The sequence below is a fragment of the Acanthisitta chloris genome, unplaced genomic scaffold (genome assembly GCF_000695815.1).
Source record: "Acanthisitta chloris isolate BGI_N310 unplaced genomic scaffold, ASM69581v1 scaffold19458, whole genome shotgun sequence".
Taxonomy (NCBI): domain Eukaryota; kingdom Metazoa; phylum Chordata; class Aves; order Passeriformes; family Acanthisittidae; genus Acanthisitta; species Acanthisitta chloris.
In genome coordinates, this window is record NW_008686714.1 from 87,337 (window position 1) to 107,346 (window position 20,010).

At 38.0% G+C, this 20,010-nt stretch overlaps 1 protein-coding gene across 1 annotated transcript in view; it reads right to left on the reverse strand.

Annotated features, from left to right (window-relative positions):
- The window catches only part of CRACR2A (calcium release activated channel regulator 2A), a 46,943-nt gene extending 27,134 nt beyond the window's left edge, over window positions 1-19,809 (reverse strand). The window contains exons 1-6 of the mRNA XM_009080294.1: window positions 19,642-19,809; window positions 15,641-15,752; window positions 14,231-14,399; window positions 12,507-12,653; window positions 5,281-5,371; window positions 2,070-2,165 (exon numbers count right to left, since the gene is read on the reverse strand). Of these exons, the coding sequence (XP_009078542.1) occupies window positions 2,070-2,165; window positions 5,281-5,371; window positions 12,507-12,653; window positions 14,231-14,399; window positions 15,641-15,752; window positions 19,642-19,809 (783 nt within the window). The remainder of the gene's footprint in view (window positions 1-2,069; window positions 2,166-5,280; window positions 5,372-12,506; window positions 12,654-14,230; window positions 14,400-15,640; window positions 15,753-19,641) is intronic.
- Between the last annotated feature and the right edge of the window lie 201 nt (window positions 19,810-20,010).

The window sequence follows — 20,010 nt, forward strand, 5'->3', positions numbered from 1 at the left end:
CCTGATCTGTGTGCCCAGATTACTTCATTATAGTGCTGTAATGTGGTGAAGAGCCTGCATAAAAACACATCTCTTGTGATTCACAGTGAGACTGAACAAAGGTAATTAACATCAGGCAGTTGATTTCAGTTATGTAATGGGCTTTTCGTTCCATCCTATATCCTCATCAGCTAAAATTCATAGAATACAAAGTTGGCAGGGGAACTTAAGGATCATCTGGTCCAACGTTTCTTGGCAAAAGCACAGTCTAGACAAGATGACCCAGCACCCTGTCCAGCTGAATCTTAAAAAGTGTTTGGCATTGGGAAATTTGCCACTTCCCTGGGGAGTTTATTCCAATGGATGATAGTTCTCACAGGCAAAAACTTTCATCTTGTGTCTAGTTGGAATCTCCTGAGTAACTTGTATCCATTACCCCTGTCTTTTCCATGTGACCCCTTGTAAAAAGGGAGTCTCCACATCCTTCATAGCCACCTTTTAAATAATGGAACATGGTGATAAGGCCTCCCCTAAGCCTTTATTTCTCAAGGCTGAACAAACTCAGTCCCCTCAGCCCTTCCCCATACAGCAGGTTTCCCAGTCCTTTGATCATCTTTGTGAACCTTCTCTGGATCCTCTCCAGCCTGTCCACATCTATTTGGTATAGCAGGGACCAAAACAACATGGTATATCAGGTGTGGCCTGACAAACCCTGAGCAGAGTGGAATAATCCCTGCTGGTTGATACAACCCAGCATTTTGGTTGCCCTTTGCTGCAGCAGCACACTGTTCACTCATATTGAGCTTGTTGTCCGCTGGAAACCCCTAAGTCCCTTTCCACAGAGCTGCTCCCCAGTCAGACAGATTCCAGCCTGTGTTGCACTCCTGGATTATGTTTTCCCAGGTGCAAGACCTTCCACTTGTGTTTACTGAACTTCTTGTTAGCCAACTCCCCTAGCCTATCTAGGTCTTCCTGCAGGGTGTCTCTTTCTTCTGTAGAAGGTGAACAGGCTTTTCAAGCATGATTTTCCCTTGGTGAATCCATGCTGCTTTTATCAGTCACATGCTTAATTTAACATGTGATAGCCCCCTCCCAGGATAGCCCCAACTTGCATAATTATAATAAGCTAGAGGTTTGTCTCCTCTCCTACTCTAGTACAATTCTGCAAGTCCTATTAGCTTCAGCAGCATAGGGATTGATTCCTCAGAAGAGGATCTAAATACTATACACTGCTAGGAAATTGTCCTCCAACTTCTTTTTCCTCTTCCTTCCCTTCCCCTCCTAGTTCTGCTTCCAATGATTGGCACTCCCAAGCACTGCCACCCAGAAAAAGTTTTACATGTATTTTATAGTCATACTCCACACAGCGGGAATTTGGTTTACAGCATTCCATTTCAGCCCTTTAAATTCCAGTGCTATCCCCTTTCCATATAGCTAGTCTTTTCTGCACTGACCTTGGAAACACTTTACATCAAGTTCACACATGCAGCAATACTCTGCTTTCTCAAGCAGGCCATGCATTTTAAGAAGTAAAACACATCAGGTTTTAATATGGGAACTTGACAAGCTGTTACCATGCAAGAGAACCATGCACTGCTATAAAACTGTTATCACAGAGATATATCAGGAGCAGGTTGTTCAGGAGGGAGCATTTCAAGTTCATAGTGCTGAATCGTCCAAAACAAGTAAATGAGTGGTTGGTACAAGCTTTGAGCAAAGGTGCACACTGTAAGAGCCAAATCATTGTTCTCTGCTCTTAAGCTGTCTAAGTGTTATTAATCTGGTTCCCAGCACATTGAAGGCAGTGGAATTCTGCTACATTTTCATAAAACTAACTGGCACCTGGGGAGAATACCTAGAGCACTTTTTTTTCATTTTATCATAAAAAAGGAAAATCATTCTAGAAACAGAGAATAACATTTTTCCTAAGCACATGACACAAAAGCAGTAGGATGTTACAGTTTGGCAGAACTGGTTTGGCAGAACTTGCAGTTTTGGGACCTAAAACTGTATCTAAAGAAAATAAATTGAACAAATAAGAGTTTAAGAATTATCTATTTTTTTAAACTCTAATGGATATTAGTTAATACCCTTTTCTGTTTTTGAGCCAATTGTTCCAGTTCTTGTTCTTTTGACCGCAGCTTAAGCTCCAGGTCTTGACTGTAGGACTTAAACCTCTCTGTGTCCTGCAAATTTCAAAGAGAAAATGCATTAATCGAATAGCACAATTGCATCAGCAGGAGGAGAAATAAGGAATCAGGCATGAAAATAATAGACAAGCTTTACACTGTGAATATAATGAGACACTGATAGCACTCAGTTTAGGGATGGTAGAATTACTCTAAACACTGAGCTTCTGTAAACTGGTGCAGCCCAGCAACTTCAATGACTGCAGTTGCTATGGGATGTGCTGATCGCACATGAGTAGGATATTGAGTCTACAAAGTGGAGGCAGAAGTCTTCTTTCTTAGGCATAAGCCTTAGGAGCTTAGCCAATCTAAATCAATGAAGCTAGAATGCATCTTGCAATTTCCAGTCTCACATACCCGCATACTCCTATACAGTAGCATTCACACTCATCCATTGCAGCAGTGAGCTGTTTCGGAGAGCTAAACAAGCTGGGGGGGGGGGAAAAAAGCCAACAGCAGAAGAGTGAACAGCTTTCTGCACATTTGCTTTCCTGAACTAGACAATTGCTGACACAGAGAAGTGATGAGACTGCACCGATGGAAACAATCTGGACAAATTTAAATTATTATGGAGTCATTCTATAACTCAAATACAAGATATCAGGACTGACGTGGGAAAGACAGGTTACTGAAACACAGTACAGCAACTCAGGTTGAAGTAAAAGAAATAATACCTGTCACATTTAAATTCCATCACTAACAACAATTTGTCACAGGTGTTCCACTGGTATAAACAAGTGATTTAGGCTTCAAGCGCTGTCTTTCACTTAGCAATTACATCAACCTGTCCACTATCTAAGTATCCTTCAATCACTGGGAAATCCCAGTAGTATTTGGAATTGCTCCTTCAGACACTTCAGCTGAAAAAAATTGTGAGACCTCCCTCAAGTAAAATCAGGTTCCAGCAGTTCGTATCAGCTGAGAATGTCCTGTTCCTCCACAACAGGTTTCTACTCTCTAAGATCCCCAGGAAAATGCCTCTAAACAAAAATAAAAATTCCCTCAAGACAGCAGTGGTTCTTACATGCATTTCCCCTTCATCAGGACACATAACGGGGGAATCAAACGCATAACTGGCTTCTTCTTTGGAAGAACATATACCCAAGAGAAAAAGACAGGCTAACTGCCCCTTTTGTATAACATTCAGTCAGCAGGGTATTAAGTATTGTAAATAGCTAGAATTTGTACTTATTTGCATCTTACCAATTTGTTTAAATGTATTCTTCAAGAGCTGCTCTTCATTCAAGCCATAATAATTTCCTCTTTATATGGCATCAATGCATCTCTCCAGGCTGTGAAGTCTTTGTAAGACTTTGCATTAGAAACAAATTTAACAGCCAGATCTCCCCAGATCCCAAATTAGTCATGCCAAGAAACAATACTTCTTCAGCGTCTGACAACCCTCAGCATGAATGCTGACTAAACTGTAAATAGCTTGAGTGGGAAGCTTTAATGAAAAAGCCTGAAAGAAATGACTATACCTCATATATACAACTAATTAGGAGATCCAACAATTGTTGTTTATGGAAAAGTCTTTGTTGTTTTAGGGTTTTCAATACCACTTCAGTTGTGGCTTGTTAAGAGCATATAAACTATTTCTTCCACAAAACTGCTGTCAGGCAAAGTTGCAAGTATTTTTATCCTTCAGCTGATACACAAATTTTATATAAAGGGTTTATCTCATCTACCACTAAAAACTGTTCTCAACTTGGAATGGCAAAGAACTTGAAAATTTGTGCCAGGTTCACTACCCTGTGAGGTAAAGTGAAAAGACTGATTCCTTAGCTGATAAAAGCACTTTCTTTTTTGTCAGGGAACAAAAAAAGTACTTCATGTATTTGGATCACGAAAGGAAGTTTTAGATATAATATTTGATGGAGAATGGAGACAAAACCCACTATTTTGGCAACATTTTGTGCATCACATGTTGCTCAAACCATATATTGGTTTCATTTATATGACTGATGCCAAGACAATAAAAAGGCATGAGCCAGTAGCTCATGATTGATTGTCCCAGGCCACCCAAGGCACCTGTGGAACCTCCAACATTTGCATACTCAAAATCTAATTGTACAAGTCCCTGAGAAATCTAATATAGCTTGAAAGTTAGGAATAGCAAAGGTGCCTTCCCACCTACATGATTCTAAGGTGACTCTTTCCTGGAGGATATTAGAAGTTTCTGTTAGCTTCCTTGTTTGATGACAAAAAGCAGGACAGAAAAAATCCAAAGAAAACACTACAAATGCAGTAGAGGAGATTTAAAGAAGACTTAGTAAGAAAAGGGAATTCAATGTCAGGTGTTCTGGGATTATCATGTCCGTGACAACAGAATTTGACCTGTGTTTATTTTTGCAAATAGCTGTGGTGGTGTCAGAAATTACCAACACTTCCTTGTTTGATGACAAAAAGCAGGACAGAAAAAATCCAAAGAAAACACTACAAATGCAGTAGAGGAGATTTAAAGAAGACTTAGTAAGAAAAGGGAATTCAATGTCAGGTGTTCTGGGATTATCATGTCCGTGACAACAGAATTTGACCTGTGTTTATTTTTGCAAATAGCTGTGGTGGTGTCAGAAATTACCAACACTTGATTCATATCAATCATCATGTCCGTGACAACAGAATTTGGCCTGTGTTTATTTTTGCAAATAGCTCTGGTGGTGTCAGAAATTACCAACACTTGATTCATATCTTGTTGCCTTTCAGTGAGAACTTATCCCCTCCCCAAAAGCAGACACTGCAGAAGTCAACAAGGTTGGTGCTACTCTGAACAACCTCAAGGAGCATTTTTCCTAATTGTGACCAGAAGTTGAGCTTGTAGCAGCAGCAATAATACAATGGCTGTAGTTCAACTGACTTTCAAAAGAGTGCCAGCTGCTACTGTATGCCAAACACTGAGCACAGGACATCAATGCTACTGTCATCCAACAACTCACATAGTTTGCAGCTGCAAAGACTGGATCAGTACAAACTTAGCTGTGAGGTAAATCATGTTTTTTCATATTTTGTTGCAAAACATATTTTGTGGGCTTTCATTTCACACCCAGAATGAGTATAAAACCACAGAAAGGGGGAGCAGAATCCATGCCCACAATAACAAAGAACCACTCACTTTCAAGAGAAACTGTTCTTTCTCCTTTTTGATTTGATGCTCCATTTCCTCATAGAGATGTTGAATTTCTTCATCATAAGCAGCAATTTTCCTAATAAGAGATAAAAGTATACTGAGTGGGTCTGTGTAGCATTACTTCAAGTCACGGCTCACATTGCAAGCTAAGCTCCACATTTCTGCCTTAACACAAGATTCCAAAGAAAGTTCTAGTGCCAAGGAAGTAGGAATTATTGTGCAGGAAAGTTTACAGATTTATTTTCTTTTCTCATGGAAGGAAAGCTTCCACAGCTCAAAAGCTACACATCGGATGTTTACATACAAAGCAGCTCTTCACTATATGCAGCTTAATGACTACTGAATCTTAGGTATAAGAAACTGAGCTTCCTAGTGACAAGATGAAGATTAACAAAGCCTAAATTTTCCAGTTAAAAGTATTTTCCCTGAACTTCATTTTTTCACTCTGGAACTGCATTGTTCCTCATTCAAGAGCATTGAATTAGGTAGTTATGTCTAAGCTATTTTAGCTAGAATGGAATTCTTGAAAGCTGCCTTACTGCCTAACAGCTTTGCTGAAACAAATTTGAAAAGCCCAGATGATGAAGAGAATGTCACTTTAGGAAAAAAAAGGAGGACCTACAAAGTTTACTTTTTTTCCCATAGAACATTGCAACTAATACCACTGCAGTTTGACACATGAAGGATTACATTGAGCAGATGCTTTAGCTTGGGCAGAAAAAATTTAACTGTTGACAGAAACAAGACAACTGCTTTGTTCTGCTACTATTCTATTCTATTCCAATTACTCCAGAAACAGAAAAGACCCCATTGTATCAAACTCAGGGGACACCCTAGAAAGACCTCTAATAGAGATTAACAGGGCCTTTATATGGCATTACTGTATATTCTCCCATATTCTTACTGCCATAGCTGTTCCTTGAGCAATCTGCATAATGCTCCTGTTACAAAAGAGAGCACATAATCTCCAAGGGCATTCACATCACTAAGAGCAAGAAAAGAAATATACAGTAGAAATAAACAACATTAATTTTGTAAGCAGGGTATCTACTACGTTTTTTTTTTTTACCTATTGATCTTTATGTTCTGTTTTCACTAATTGGTTTTTTTTACCTAATGATCTTTATGTTCTGTTTTCACTAATTGAAGGTCTGGTTCTCTTCTCTGTCAAATCAAAGCAAATTGGAAAGAAACTTCAAAAAATTTACCTAAGCTAAGAAGAGTGAGCAAAACCAGAAACAAGTCTTTCTTTTCCCCATTCAAACAGCAGAACACTTGATACTGCCAGCTTGCATTTTCAGTCACAGGTAAAATATGTGAGAGGAGGCATTTTCTCAGGATTTACAGCAGCAATAAACAAATGTCAAGCTACATGAATTTGTGGAAAACAATGGCTGTCACTTAGACTTTTGTAAACTCTGACTAGGTGAGAAAAGCAGCCCAGACAAGTGCCTCTTCATGTGACTGCACCGCTTCAAATAGAGAGCGTCAGAAAATCCAGAAGCACTTTTAGCTGCCTTACTCCCCTTAGAGTGTAAAGATGGGTCACGTTCTGATCTCAAATTTTATTTGCTTAAAATTAAGATAATGTTTCATAAGAAATTAGCATTCATCAATGTAATAAAAATGCACAAATTCATAAAGAAATAATTGTTACTTAGAAAGGTATTGCAGAGATGCTAAGATCATATTTACACATACTGTATTCATTCAGTACAATGGCACTTTGACCAGGGCTAGATTGACTATGCACTGAAAAACCCTGTAACTCTGCACAGGCAGAACATATTGCACAGCAGTCAGTATTTCCACAGGAATCAAAGATTTTCTTTGCTTCAATGTGACAAGAAGAATAATTTAAGTCCCATACTATTAAGCTGTGGATTTAGATATTTCTTTCCTCTTACATGTCTGGAAGTAACAGACATGGGGGCACCATCAAGACTACATCCAGGAGGCACTTCTGGATGAAGGAATCTTTTCAGCTGGTCTGGCACATAAGCACGTGCCATTTTTGCAACCCAATGCAGCCCCATACTCCCTAAGCATTTAATTCACCTCACCATTCTTAACTCTGGTCAAATTAAACAGAAAGATAAAGCAATATCCTGTTATATTCAAAAGTGCAGCACAATTATAAGAAATGTAACTAACAAGCAGCAGAAAAAAATAATTCAATACATTAGCTGGCAAATATTGCCCACACGCAGTCAGGGGAAAACAACTAGAAAAATGAAAAATGTTTTGATTACAATCTCTATTTCCTGGAATCATACCATCCAGTTTTAACATACCACGCAATATGCATAATTACATAATTTCAGCAATATTTGATAGCATGATCTTTCTCTTTTCAATGATGCTGTGGAATAAACAGAGTTGGAGACAAAAGGAGATGAAATGTAACAGGAGTTCACTAAGTTCAGATTATAAATTCAGGATCAGCACACTCACAGGGCTTTAATTTCTGCCCATTCATGTAGTTGCATGTTTGGGTTTCACAATTGCTGTTCATGCAGTTTGGTGTAATGATTCTTTCTCCTTAAAAAAAACACAGGGATTTGTGCACACTGTGCACTAATCTTTTGAGATACTGATTCTCCTCTTCCTTCACCAAAAATGGTCTCTGACACTGTCCTATGCTAAGTCCAATGAGAAGCGAGTTCATCCTTCCCTTCTCCTTTATCCCTTTGTTTATCCTCTATGTTTAGAACTAACTCTTGCTTGAAACACAGTCCACATTTTTTACTAGGTTTTTCCTTCAGATGCAAGGCACAGCAGCAGACAGCTAATGGCAGTTGAAGATTTTATCTGCTATTAGAAGAAAAAGGACTTTCTCATCTCTTTTAAGCTTGCTTCCCATTAATCTTATTAAATGCCTCTTGGTTCTACTGCCAGGGATTTGAAGAATAACAAGGACTGTCATATCCCACTCCAGCCTTTACCTCCACATTTAAGAGAGGCAACCTTTTAAAAATAGCACTCTCAGAATAGCTGTTCCATTCCTTTAACCACAGAGCTGCCATTCTCTGTACTTTTCTATATCCCACTACATTCTCTTTGTGTTTCAGAGTCCAGAATTTCACTCAGTACTCAGGATATGGGCTCACCAAGGTTACACACAGTGGCAAACCATGTTTTTTCATGCTCTCAATGCCCTCTCTGATAATGCACAGAAGTTTACTGGGGTTTTTTGGCTGCCACTGCACCCTGAACTGACAATATATATATACACACACACACATATATAAACAAAAATATATAAATGAAAATTCACAGGGAGATCAACCCTATGCCTCTAAGCAACACCCAACAAAGAATCACAAATTACCTCTATGTAGGATCATGCTGCATGTTATACATAAGTATTACAAACTTATTTGTAAGTTTACTGGGCTCTGTAGGAATGGGTTTGTAAAAGACATGTTAACACAGGTATAGAGAAAGTGTTGAGATCACCAGGCCTTAGTCTGAGGATTAACTAACTGAACAGAGCATAAGAAACTACGGAACAATACATAAGATATTGCTGAACATAACAAATAACAGTGAGAAACTGGCAACTGTTACAGATAGCACCTGATGAATGGCTTTCACAGCTGTTCTAGGAGGAATTATGCAGTGAACAGTCAACTCTATAGTTATCTGAAGGAGAGTATTTGGCAGCTTTAGAGCAAAAGAATCTTGCCAAGGAAAACAGCATCAGTAACACCATGTAAGAGCAAGATTACATGGGCATGAAGGTTAGAAATATGAAATTTGCATACAGATGTAGAAAAACTGAGACTAATGTCAAAAAAAGTATTCAGGGGTCAACTTTTATTCATGAGGAGACAAGGATGGGAAAGGGACCAAAATGGGATGTGAAGGGGGGATAAGAGGCTTAGTCAAGTCTAAGGAATCTGATGCTTGGTATATTTGTCTGGTCAGGCCCTGTGTCCGATTCTGACAGACTATGCTGTCTTCTTATTACATCCTATTTTTAACTGTGTGAATTCAATGTCTTATTCTGTAGGGATACTGTTTATTAGCATACTTCAAAGTGAACTAGCCACCAAGGAGGATGAGACCTCCATCTGGAAAAACTCAAGGTCTGAGCTGATGACCTTGGGGCACTAGGGTACCTGGGCACAGGCATTAGATGGACTTAAAAATCCTTATGCTAATATCTGAAGGATCTGTGATTGTTAATGAGTGGGTAAATAAAGAGATTCTATAGGCAAACCTCAATCCAGCTGAACCAGCCAGTGAGTAGGAGGTCCACATCTGGAAAGACCCAATGCCTGAGTCAAAGGATGGGTAAGGGGTGCAGGGTGCAGGCAGGCACATTAGGTAGACTAAAGTCCACACTAATATTCAAAGGATCTGTTCATGCAGGTTTGTTTCTGAACAAACTAAGGTGGGGGAGCTGTGTGCATGTTTTCGCTAATATAATTCAATCCTGATAAACTGGATGATAGAAACTGGATCAGGCTCTCATCCTTCATGTCTGTGTGAATGCTGCCTGTGTTGAGGTGGGTGCCACTGCTTCTGCCATGTCACATTCTCATAATAGCCAGAGTACAAATGAAGTAAATGTTCAACAACATATTTGCCTTTATTACTCATTCTATAAGAATCTGAAATTCAGAAGTGACACTTTATTATAAAGATACAGAGGAATTTCAAATATAACCATCATTTTGCATTCTTTTTAGACTTAGCATCACCATTTTTTTCTGTCTAGACAGCTACATCAGTATCAGCCTGGACAGTCCCCTGTGTGTGGTATATTTGCATGTTTGTGAATTGAGAATATATGTTCCACCTCACTACCGTCTGGACCTACAAAAAGGAAGAGCAGCAGCTGTATTTATCAAACTAGAACAGGAGAAAACCCCTGCATCTGTTAGACCACAGGAGTCTGGGTCAGAAATGAAAACATGCTCCAGAAGAAAAGACAAAAAACAGGTATAGGACAACAGCATGGGTTGACACCACTGATTGTCACACATAGAGAATGCAGCACACAGGTATGAAGCTTCTCAGGGCATTCAGGACAGAAAAAAATAAAAGACAAAAGCACAGCCTACATCCAGGAAGGGAGACAAAAGGCTGAGAGTAGAGTTCCTTATTGCCTAATGACTCACAGAGGTGAGTCAGGAAGGAAAGAAGAAAGATTACATTCATATTCAATTTCCAAAGTGTATTATTGTCACCAATCAAAAACAATCTAGGAGACATTATAAGACCTCAATAACCAGCAGCCCTTATCTTCTGTGATCCCACAGTAAATCCTGGCCAGTCTACACAGATACATGCATCTTAGTGCTAATAAGTATGTGGGTATTAAAAAAAAAAATTTATTTCCCCTCCTCTATGTGGTCATGTCTTGAGCTTTGCTATGACTTCTACAGACTAAAATAAAAGAAGCTATTAATCCCAAGTGTAGCCAAAGACAATATTACTACTCTGACTCCTTCCAGCTATGGATTACAAACAAGACAACAATCTCTGTTCTGAAATCAGAAGTGTGATCAGGAGCAACAGAAAGAAGAAATTAGCTAAAACCTGGTTTTACTACAAAGGCATAAAAATCCAATGCATTTTTAAGGTAGAGATTTCATGTCAGCCAAAAAGATAATGCTAATGTATTCTCTGTGCACCTCTGAGCTGACCACAGCTATTAAACAGACAAACTTAGTCATTCACAAGATATAACAAAAAACCCTAAACAAAACCACAAACCAAGTCCCTCACCATAGATGGTTGTTATTAATCTATAGTCTAAAATAGACAGCACAACTCTGCTGTTTCCAACTGACTTGCTGCCTGAAGGCTGAAATCACACTTAGAGACTTAGATGAAAATGCTGCTACTAATATAAACCAATTGTCTTTAAAGACTGCACATTTTTAGGTTTTTGGCTTGTTCAGAAGCTTTGTCACATTCTCAGAATACCAAGGAGAATGCTGAACAAATGAAGTAGATGTTCAACAATATATTTGCCTTCATCACTCAGTCTGTAAGAATCTGTAATTCAGAAGCGACACTTTATAATAAAAATACAGTGGAACTTGAACTATAACCATCATTTTGCATTCTGTTATATTTAGCATAACAATTTTTTCCCTCTAGAAAGCATTTATGTTTTTTAAATATATACATTGTATATGTTTTTATATATAAAACATACACATACAAATATATATAGATTTACTACGTTTCATATGCTTGCTTTATACATGTAAGTTGCTACCTCACATTTTCACTAATATCAATGGTTTGTGCTGATTTAACAGCTTAAACCTCTTATGTCTCTGGCCAGTTAATCCAGATTTATAGCTTTTCTGCACGCAATGTTTGCAAAGCACACAGACAATTTACCGGATTTACTAGTAAATCTGACTGTCCTCTGGAATCAAACTGATTAACTAGATTGAAATCCCTTAATATTGTCTAAAACCTCAATGCAATAATAGACATCTGCAAAAGAATTTCAGTCAATAAAGTCTGTTAAGTTGAAGAGAAGAGCTAATTTCATTCAGTTCTGCAATATGAGTAATTTACTGGTACTCGTCATGGCTACTGAAATTTTACATTATGAGAACTCTTGTCCTCAGTTCTCCACTGAAATATCTTGTTTATTTCAGAAGCTCAAATGTCATAGAATCATCACAGAATCACAGAATTTTAGGGGTTGGAATGGACCTTTGGAATGGATCATCTAGTCCCAACTCCCTGCCATGGGCAGGGACAGACACCTCCTCACTAGATCAGGTTCTTCAAGGCCTCATCCAGCCTGGCTTTGAACACTGCCAGGGTTGAGACATCCACTCCCTCCCTGGGCAACCTGTGCCAGGGTCTCACCACCCTCAGTAAAATGCTATTTCCTAATATCTAACCTAAACTTCCCCTCCTTCAATTTGAACCCATTACCCCTTGTCCTATCACTGCAGTCTCTCTCCAGCTCCCCTGTAGGCCCCTTCAGATACTGATAGGCTACTGTGAGGTCTCCATGCAACCTTCTCTTCTACAGGCTGAACAGCCCCAACTTCCTCAGCCTGTCTTCACAGGAGAGGTGCTCCAATCCTCTTAAACTTTGTGGCCTCCTACGGACTTGCTCCAACAGTTCCATGTCCTTCTTATGTTGAGGTAAGAAAGATGGTAAGAAAGAGTAGGTAAGAAAGTTGTAAAACTACACAAGCAGTCCAAAAAAGAGGAGTACTAACTTTTTTAGAGCACATTCCAACTCCTTCTTCTCATTATCTGCTTCTTGGAGCTGGGAAAAAATTCTGACAAGGAACTCTTCGAAATTGGAAAGTAAATGAGGTTCATCTTTTCTTAGCTGCAGCCAGAGTTGTTTGACTTCACTCTCACTGAAAGAAAGGATCATAAAGGATTCATTAAGAGAGAACATTTCTCAGGCTGCAATAAATGCTCACAGCATCCTAGTAAATGGAGGCTTTAGGGCATCACGAGTCAGAACACAAAACATATTAAAAACAAGGGCTACTTAAACAGTGCCAGATTTGAAAAAGATGAGGTGGGTGTAAAATGATGGAAATTGCATTTATTAAAAAAAATGCACTGTAACATCTGGCCATGCCTGGCTGCAGAGTACCACAGAAACTGCTTGTTTAATGGCTGCCTTGCCAGACACTTTATCTAAACAAGAATGGACAGGAAAGGGGACACAGAAGGTGAGATACAATGTACCATCCCATGACTTCTATTCAAAGTAAAGAAGTTACCACAAATCTACAGGGAAGGGGCAGTGGGAAAGCTAATCAACATCCCTTCCTCGTAAGAAATGAATGAGATTCAGTCTCCTCAGTTACTTAGATATGTAAACAAATTGTGTTTCTACTGCATTCTTTGATATTGAACACATTTTGATTCCACAGTGAGCCTGCTGCAAAAAATCAGAACAAAGCTCCTTGAAATTTTGATTTAAAGACTCACCAAGATAATGCTTTGTTTCCAAATCTGTTTGGCAGATACTGGAAAAAAAGATGCTCTGCTGTGAATGATAACGGGTTTTCTAATACTTTGCCAAAATTCTCCTGAACAACTTTTTTTGTTTGCTACTTCCTGACTCACTCTCTACCATGTGCACTGTAAGCCTGAACCTAGCCAGCAAAGAATGCTATATTTAAAGGACAAATTGAGGATAAGGATAGAAAAAGTGGGTGATAAAAATCTCTTCATAATGAAAGCCTTTCAGGATGACTGACAACCAACTGTTTCCCGTTACAGGCAGTCAGGTGAAGAGAAGCACTGATGAGCACTTTTATTTCAGGGTAAGAATCACTGATGTATTTCTTAAATATTCATACCATCTGTCCAGATTCTCTCCCATTTTTGCCCCATGCTTTTTTTCTGTTCTAGAACATTCATCATGATTGACCAATGAATGTCAGGCCAACACACAAGAAGCTCTTAGAGCAGGTTTTATGTTACATGTTTCAGAGAGAACCATCCTGGACCTGGAAGAGGTAGCATTATCACAGCAATCACAACATGCAGTTTTGCATGAAGAGGAGAAAAAGCAGAAAAAGGGGAGAAAACTTCCTTTCTTATAATTAACTGGTGCACTTTAAACCCAGCACTTGACAAAATAAGCAGTCATCATGCATTGTCTGATTGAAAAATCAGTGGCATCTGTAGAATACATGCTTGTTATTATTTATGTTCAAACCCCATGGCACATCAAGTGGTATAGCTTTAATATGGCAGAAAAAGACATTCACTTGCCTGGACTACAACAGTTTTGCTCTCAAATTTTGGTTGAATGGAATTTTATCCGACAATCAAAAGAATTAATTTTTTTAAAAATGCCTCTGTTACTGAGCAGCCTTGGTTCTTGCCATTTACCTTGGATTCCATTAAAATCAAACCCACAGATGAAACGTAAAAGATCATACAACTGATTGCTATTGCTGCAAAGACTCACTCAACCGAAACACTTTTAGCTCCAAGCCGATCCATCAGATTTGAGAACTGGAATTCTTCATCCTCATCATCACTCATGGTCTCTTCATATGTAAGTGAACAGGCTGTTTCACCTTCTGATTGCTGCATCATGTCGTTTTTCAAAGCCATCTGCCCCAAAAGAAACTGGCCTAAGAATTAGAAATTACACACGTTAGCATTTCCAGAACTTACTGTAAGTAGCAATGCCATAGAGCACCATACTAAAGATCAAATTTTACAGTAAATATAATCTGAGGGAAACACCTACACCTGTATACAAGAAAAGTGAGTATAATGAAACAAAAGAAGGAAGAGGAATGGCAAGAGGATTGTGACTATTGCGATTTTATGCAGAGGACTTTTTTTAATATTGTAAATTTGAGTAGAGAAGTTACCACAGACCCAAGGAAACAGAAATACTGGTGTAGTTTTATGGTTTTATTAACTCCATCTTGCCTTTTTTTTCTCATAGCACCCAGCACAGCACATTGACAACAGAGACAAGAATATGTTGCAAAGAGAGAAGCTACAAGTTTTATCCCAACACTACTCTACTCTCTCCATTCACTAGTTTCCTAAAGCAACCTTTATTTTGTGCAGCTTCTGCTTCTACTAGGAATGTCAACATCATCTACCTAGCCAAATGTAGGACTACCTAGCCTGAAAAATGTCTGTGAGTGCTGTGTAGTCAGCAGAGCTAAAATTTAAGTACAAAATTGCTTCTGTGAACACAATCTAACTAACATTGTCATCTTATCTGGAATGTCACAGCTGGGGAGACAACAACTCTGTGGCAAACACAGAGACCATGACAGTATGACTGCTGCTGCGAAACAGGCAGTTACAAAGAACTTACCAGCTACCATCACACAGTAATGATAATTGCCTCATCATGCTTTATTTTGAAATAAATTAACATCACTTGAAGTATTGATTTGTTGTAGGAAGCATTCTCACAGCTATAAGGACAGGGGTATTAACACATTTTCAACATTGTCTTATATTAATCTTAGAGATGATCTTAATTATCTTTCCAGTCTTATGAACTGATATGAATAAAAACACAACATTTACCCCTGCAAGGGAAGCCTTAAAAAAACCTGTACATAGATTTACTTCACAGCTTAAAACAGGTGCAATTCATATTATTACATCACATGCCTCATGCCTTGCCATCTTACACAGGAGAGAGAGACCCTGGAGCTCTTGTGCCATTATCACAATTTGACCACTTCTTCATCTGCTACATATATCTGCTTTGCCTAGAGAATAATCTGACTTCCTGCGTGGCTATTAAGTGTCCTGTTAGGACAAAATGCTTCTATATTGATGTGGAGAGTACAGAACATGAATAAAGCTCAGTACAGGAGACATGCTTTCCAAAACTCACTGAATCCTGTGATGAACTCCTTTGGGGTAAGTGAGCCATTGCCATCAGCATCCAATGTAACAAAAACTTTTTCAAGCTCTTCCAGGCTAAGAGGTAACTCAGGATGCAGTCTCTGGAATGATAAAATATGCAGCAACTTTATCCATTACTACAGGATAAGAAGAAGACTTGACTTTACAGAACATCCATAATACAGAAGGATAGGTCCTTTTGATGCCCAGAGTGAAAATCCAAATACATTACAAAGTAAAACAAGATCAACTTGAAGGACATTTGTTTTAATGACTTCTCTACTTGCCTTTATGAATCTATTACACAAAGCAGTGAGATCAAACTCCTTGTGGCACAAATTCCAATCACACAGGGAAGAGGAAGAACTTGAGGCGGAGTCTTAGTATCCTGGTGAAATGGCTTGATTATTTTGGTGAAAGGCCTTGATTATCAGGCTACTGGACAAACCTGGCAACAGAACTGTATGCCTAGTTTCTTCCATGTCATGAGGTCAAGCAAGAAACCCTCTAAATTACTACACTATAGAGGATATACTGTCCTAATTAAAGCTGCTTCAAAATATGTAGATAAATAAATAAATAAACAAAGCTAAGAAAGCTGCATGGTCCAAGGACCAAAGTTGTTGCTTCTGTAACAAGTTAAATGCAGTTCATGACTGTCTACTTCTGAAATGCAGCATGCGCACACTAAAAAGGACATAATTTCATTAAACCAGCCCCACAAAAATCAGTTATTTTTTTTCTGATAATCTAAAGACAGGCATAAAAGAAAAAAATCTTTAAAAGTGATCCTAATGGTTTAACAGTGTAGACAGATTTCCAGAAACAGGAGGAAATTGAAAAGGCACATAAGTACAATAGCAAGGATTTCCCTTGTGAGACAGCACTAAGGAAGATTAAAACATTTCCTCAGCTTGAGAAGAAATATGTGGTGAAGTCCTCTGCTTTATTAGTTAACATTTTAATCCCCTCCCTGAATTGCTGTTTTATATACAATATATTAAAATTGCAAGCTAATAGGTTGATAAAATTCACAATATCAAAAGTGCTAATCTGTTAAAAAAAATTTAGGGCCAACTTTCTTCTGCAATCCATGAACAACAGAAACCAGTATTCAATATACTAAGCCTTATAGGCAAAATAAGAATTGGCTGAATGCATTAACTGCGACTTCCTTGGCTGCAACCACGGGTTTAGTGTATACATCATGAACTGTATGAGCTGAATGGAAGAGCAGTAAAAGGAATCTCAAGGCAATCTTGAGATGTGAAAGCAACATTACTTCTGCAATCCATGAACAACAGAAACCAGTATTCAATATACTAAGCCTTATAGGCAAAATAAGAATTGGCTGAATGCATTAACTGCGACTTCCTTGGCTGCAACCACGGGTTTAGTGTATACATCATGAACTGTATGAGCTGAATGGAAGAGCAGTAAAAGGAATCTCAAGGCAATCTTGAGATGTGAAAGCAACATTACTTGTAAAGCACAGAACTATCTGCAACAGTCACAAAGGGATTTCTGAGCAGGTTTAGTTGTGTATTTCTGTCTGCTTGCCCACCACCCCCCCCAAAAAAAAAAAAAAAAAAAGAAAACTTGATGTATATGCAGTTTAAATAAGTTACTTCACCATGATACACCTGTCATTATCAGTTTCTCACTTAAACACATCTGTCTTCCCAAAGCTTTGGATTTTAATCTCTTAGATCGAAAGGCAAACTTTTTAAATGAGGTTCTCCTGTAAAATTCTTACAGTCTGCACCAAGGAGGAAGGGGGTGCTCCAGACGAATTACTCTTCTAACATTTAGGAAAAATAGAAATTGTACTCCTACTGCCAGATCTTTGGGACCTGCTGAAGGAGCACTTCTTGGGACATGACTGCTGCCATAAACACAGACCCACCTGCTGTTCCAGTACAATGGCTTGCAGGTCTTGCTGCAAACCTGACTGACAAACATATGCTATTCCTACTACAGCTGGAGTGCCCTAATGCTAATTCCAAATTCTGATTTTTACAGTAGAAAACACCACAACTGCTTGCATTTTCTTGGGGAAAAATATGAAAAACCTCATTTGTTTGAAAGTTGAGCATATTTGATACTTTGAAATAGAAAGAAAAATTTAAAAAAAACACAACAGTATTAACAGTCTCACAATAAAAAGCATGTTATAATCAAGGAAGAGGAACTCTTTAATATAATTACTGTATTACAGACAAACCAGAAAACTTTGCAAAATTTATTCTATTGATATTAATTGGATTTCAGATACTCAGCACTCTGTGTTGAAAATCATGCCTTGTATCACATGAGCAAAGATTAAAAAGCTTACCATTAGCATCCTATATTTGAAGCAAAACTTCATTAACGGCAAACAGTACAGAACTAATAAACAGCAGTATGCAAAAGTGATCAACACTTAGTACCTTTTAAGAAAAAAGCTGATTTACTTCATTGATTTTTGTCTTTGCTATAGGGAGTAAACATCATGAAAAGTGCAGAAAATGAAAGCAAGTCCTAAAGAAATGTCATCTCAAGTTGTCCTGAGCTCTTTATTTCTGTATTTAAATGAGCTTACATGCACACTGAAGTTGTCAGATATAGTAAACAAATACTCATGATGAAAACGGAAATGTACTTTATCTATTCTTTGCAACTCTTTTTCTACTGCAACTTTTGCAACACCTGTTTCAGAATCTGAACTATAAATTTGTCAGCACTCTAAGCATAAAACCCAGAATCAAACAGAAACAAATATTTTTACATTCCTTGAAAAAACAGGCATTAAAACTTTTCAGATACATATCTACATATATGGGTTTTCCATTAGGTAAAATGTATGCCCTTCAGTTTTTGGAAAGACAATAAAATTAGAATTCATTAAATTTTCTGTGGGTCTGGATTCACCAAAAGTTACCACTGGCAGTATATTCGCTTGTTTACATTCAATTACTTCAACGAGATAATGTATGTTGATAAAGCCTAGAGCACAGCAAACATCTGCACTCCTCTCTTTTTTCAACTTTGCATAATTAGCACAGGTCATCAGAAAACTCAGCAACACACAACTGCACAGAAAGCAGAGCTCTTGAGAGCTAGTAAATTAGGCAATATCCTTAGGAGGTTTTTGCTTTTCCAACATAGGTAACTAAAATTGTCTCCATTGTATTCTTTTATATACAGATTTGTCTTTATTTCCAATTCCTAAATTTTATATCAGATGCTTTCTTTGGTAGCAGTTTGTGATCAATTTATTTTGCTATCGCTTCCCAATTCTACTTCATCCATAATTACCGAAATAGAAATGGATTAACACAATTAAAGTATGTTTTGCATGTCAAGCATGAGTATATTCTTGTTTTCTGCCACATACTGGTTATAGTCATCAGTTCTACACGTTGCACTCGATCACATTTTCAAAAGATATTGTTACATAGCTTTTTTTCAATCAACATTTTAGGCAAATCTGATTTTGGGCCCTCAGAAAAATTAAATACAATTTGGTAAGATTACTGCAAACACTGAATAATGCTAAAATACTGTTCCTCTATACTTCCTATATAAATATATATGTTACAGCTGAGAGCTCACCATTGTCTGGGAATGAAACCAAAGTAAAATTTACACAATTTTGCTAAAAAAACCCAGAAGGATAAGATTGGTGGACCAAATACATTCATGACACTGTGGCAAATAAAGTAATGAATTTACTGGTGTTTCAACTTTCTCAACAAGAATGGAATAAAATTCCTACGGCTTTTTTTTAAACTCCATTTACTTTGATTTTCCACTTTTTTTGCTGCTTTGTCTGTAAAAAAATGCAAACATTATGTACGACTTCAAAGACACTAGTTGAAATCCTACATATCTCTTTAAAGCTATGAGGAGGGTGTTAACATTTTGAACTCTAAATTAATCAGTCTCAACTCATTAAGGGCATTAGGAGCTTCTCTCATTGTGCATTTTACATAACCAATTTTGTTTTACCTGCATGTCTTGACGAGTAATGAAGCCTTTGCCCTCCAGATCACAAATCTGAAAGAACTCTTGTGCTTTTGCCAACATACTTAGTTCTGGGTCTTGCTCTCCAGTCCTGCTCCTCTCTGCATCTCCTGGTGGCACAGGACTGGCACAGTCTCCTTGTATTCTCTCCATTGTCACAAAGTCAGCCTAGGAATATTGTAGGATGATGCTATTCCATTTACTTGTAAATTCTGATCTGAAATCTGTGCATGGAAAGTAAGAAAAAAAGCAAATTAGATCCTCTTAATGATGCTTTCCACAATCTCTTAGCAACCATCTCTTTAATTAGGCACTACAGCTTAGATGAAATAGCTTTTTGACAATGCCTACCTT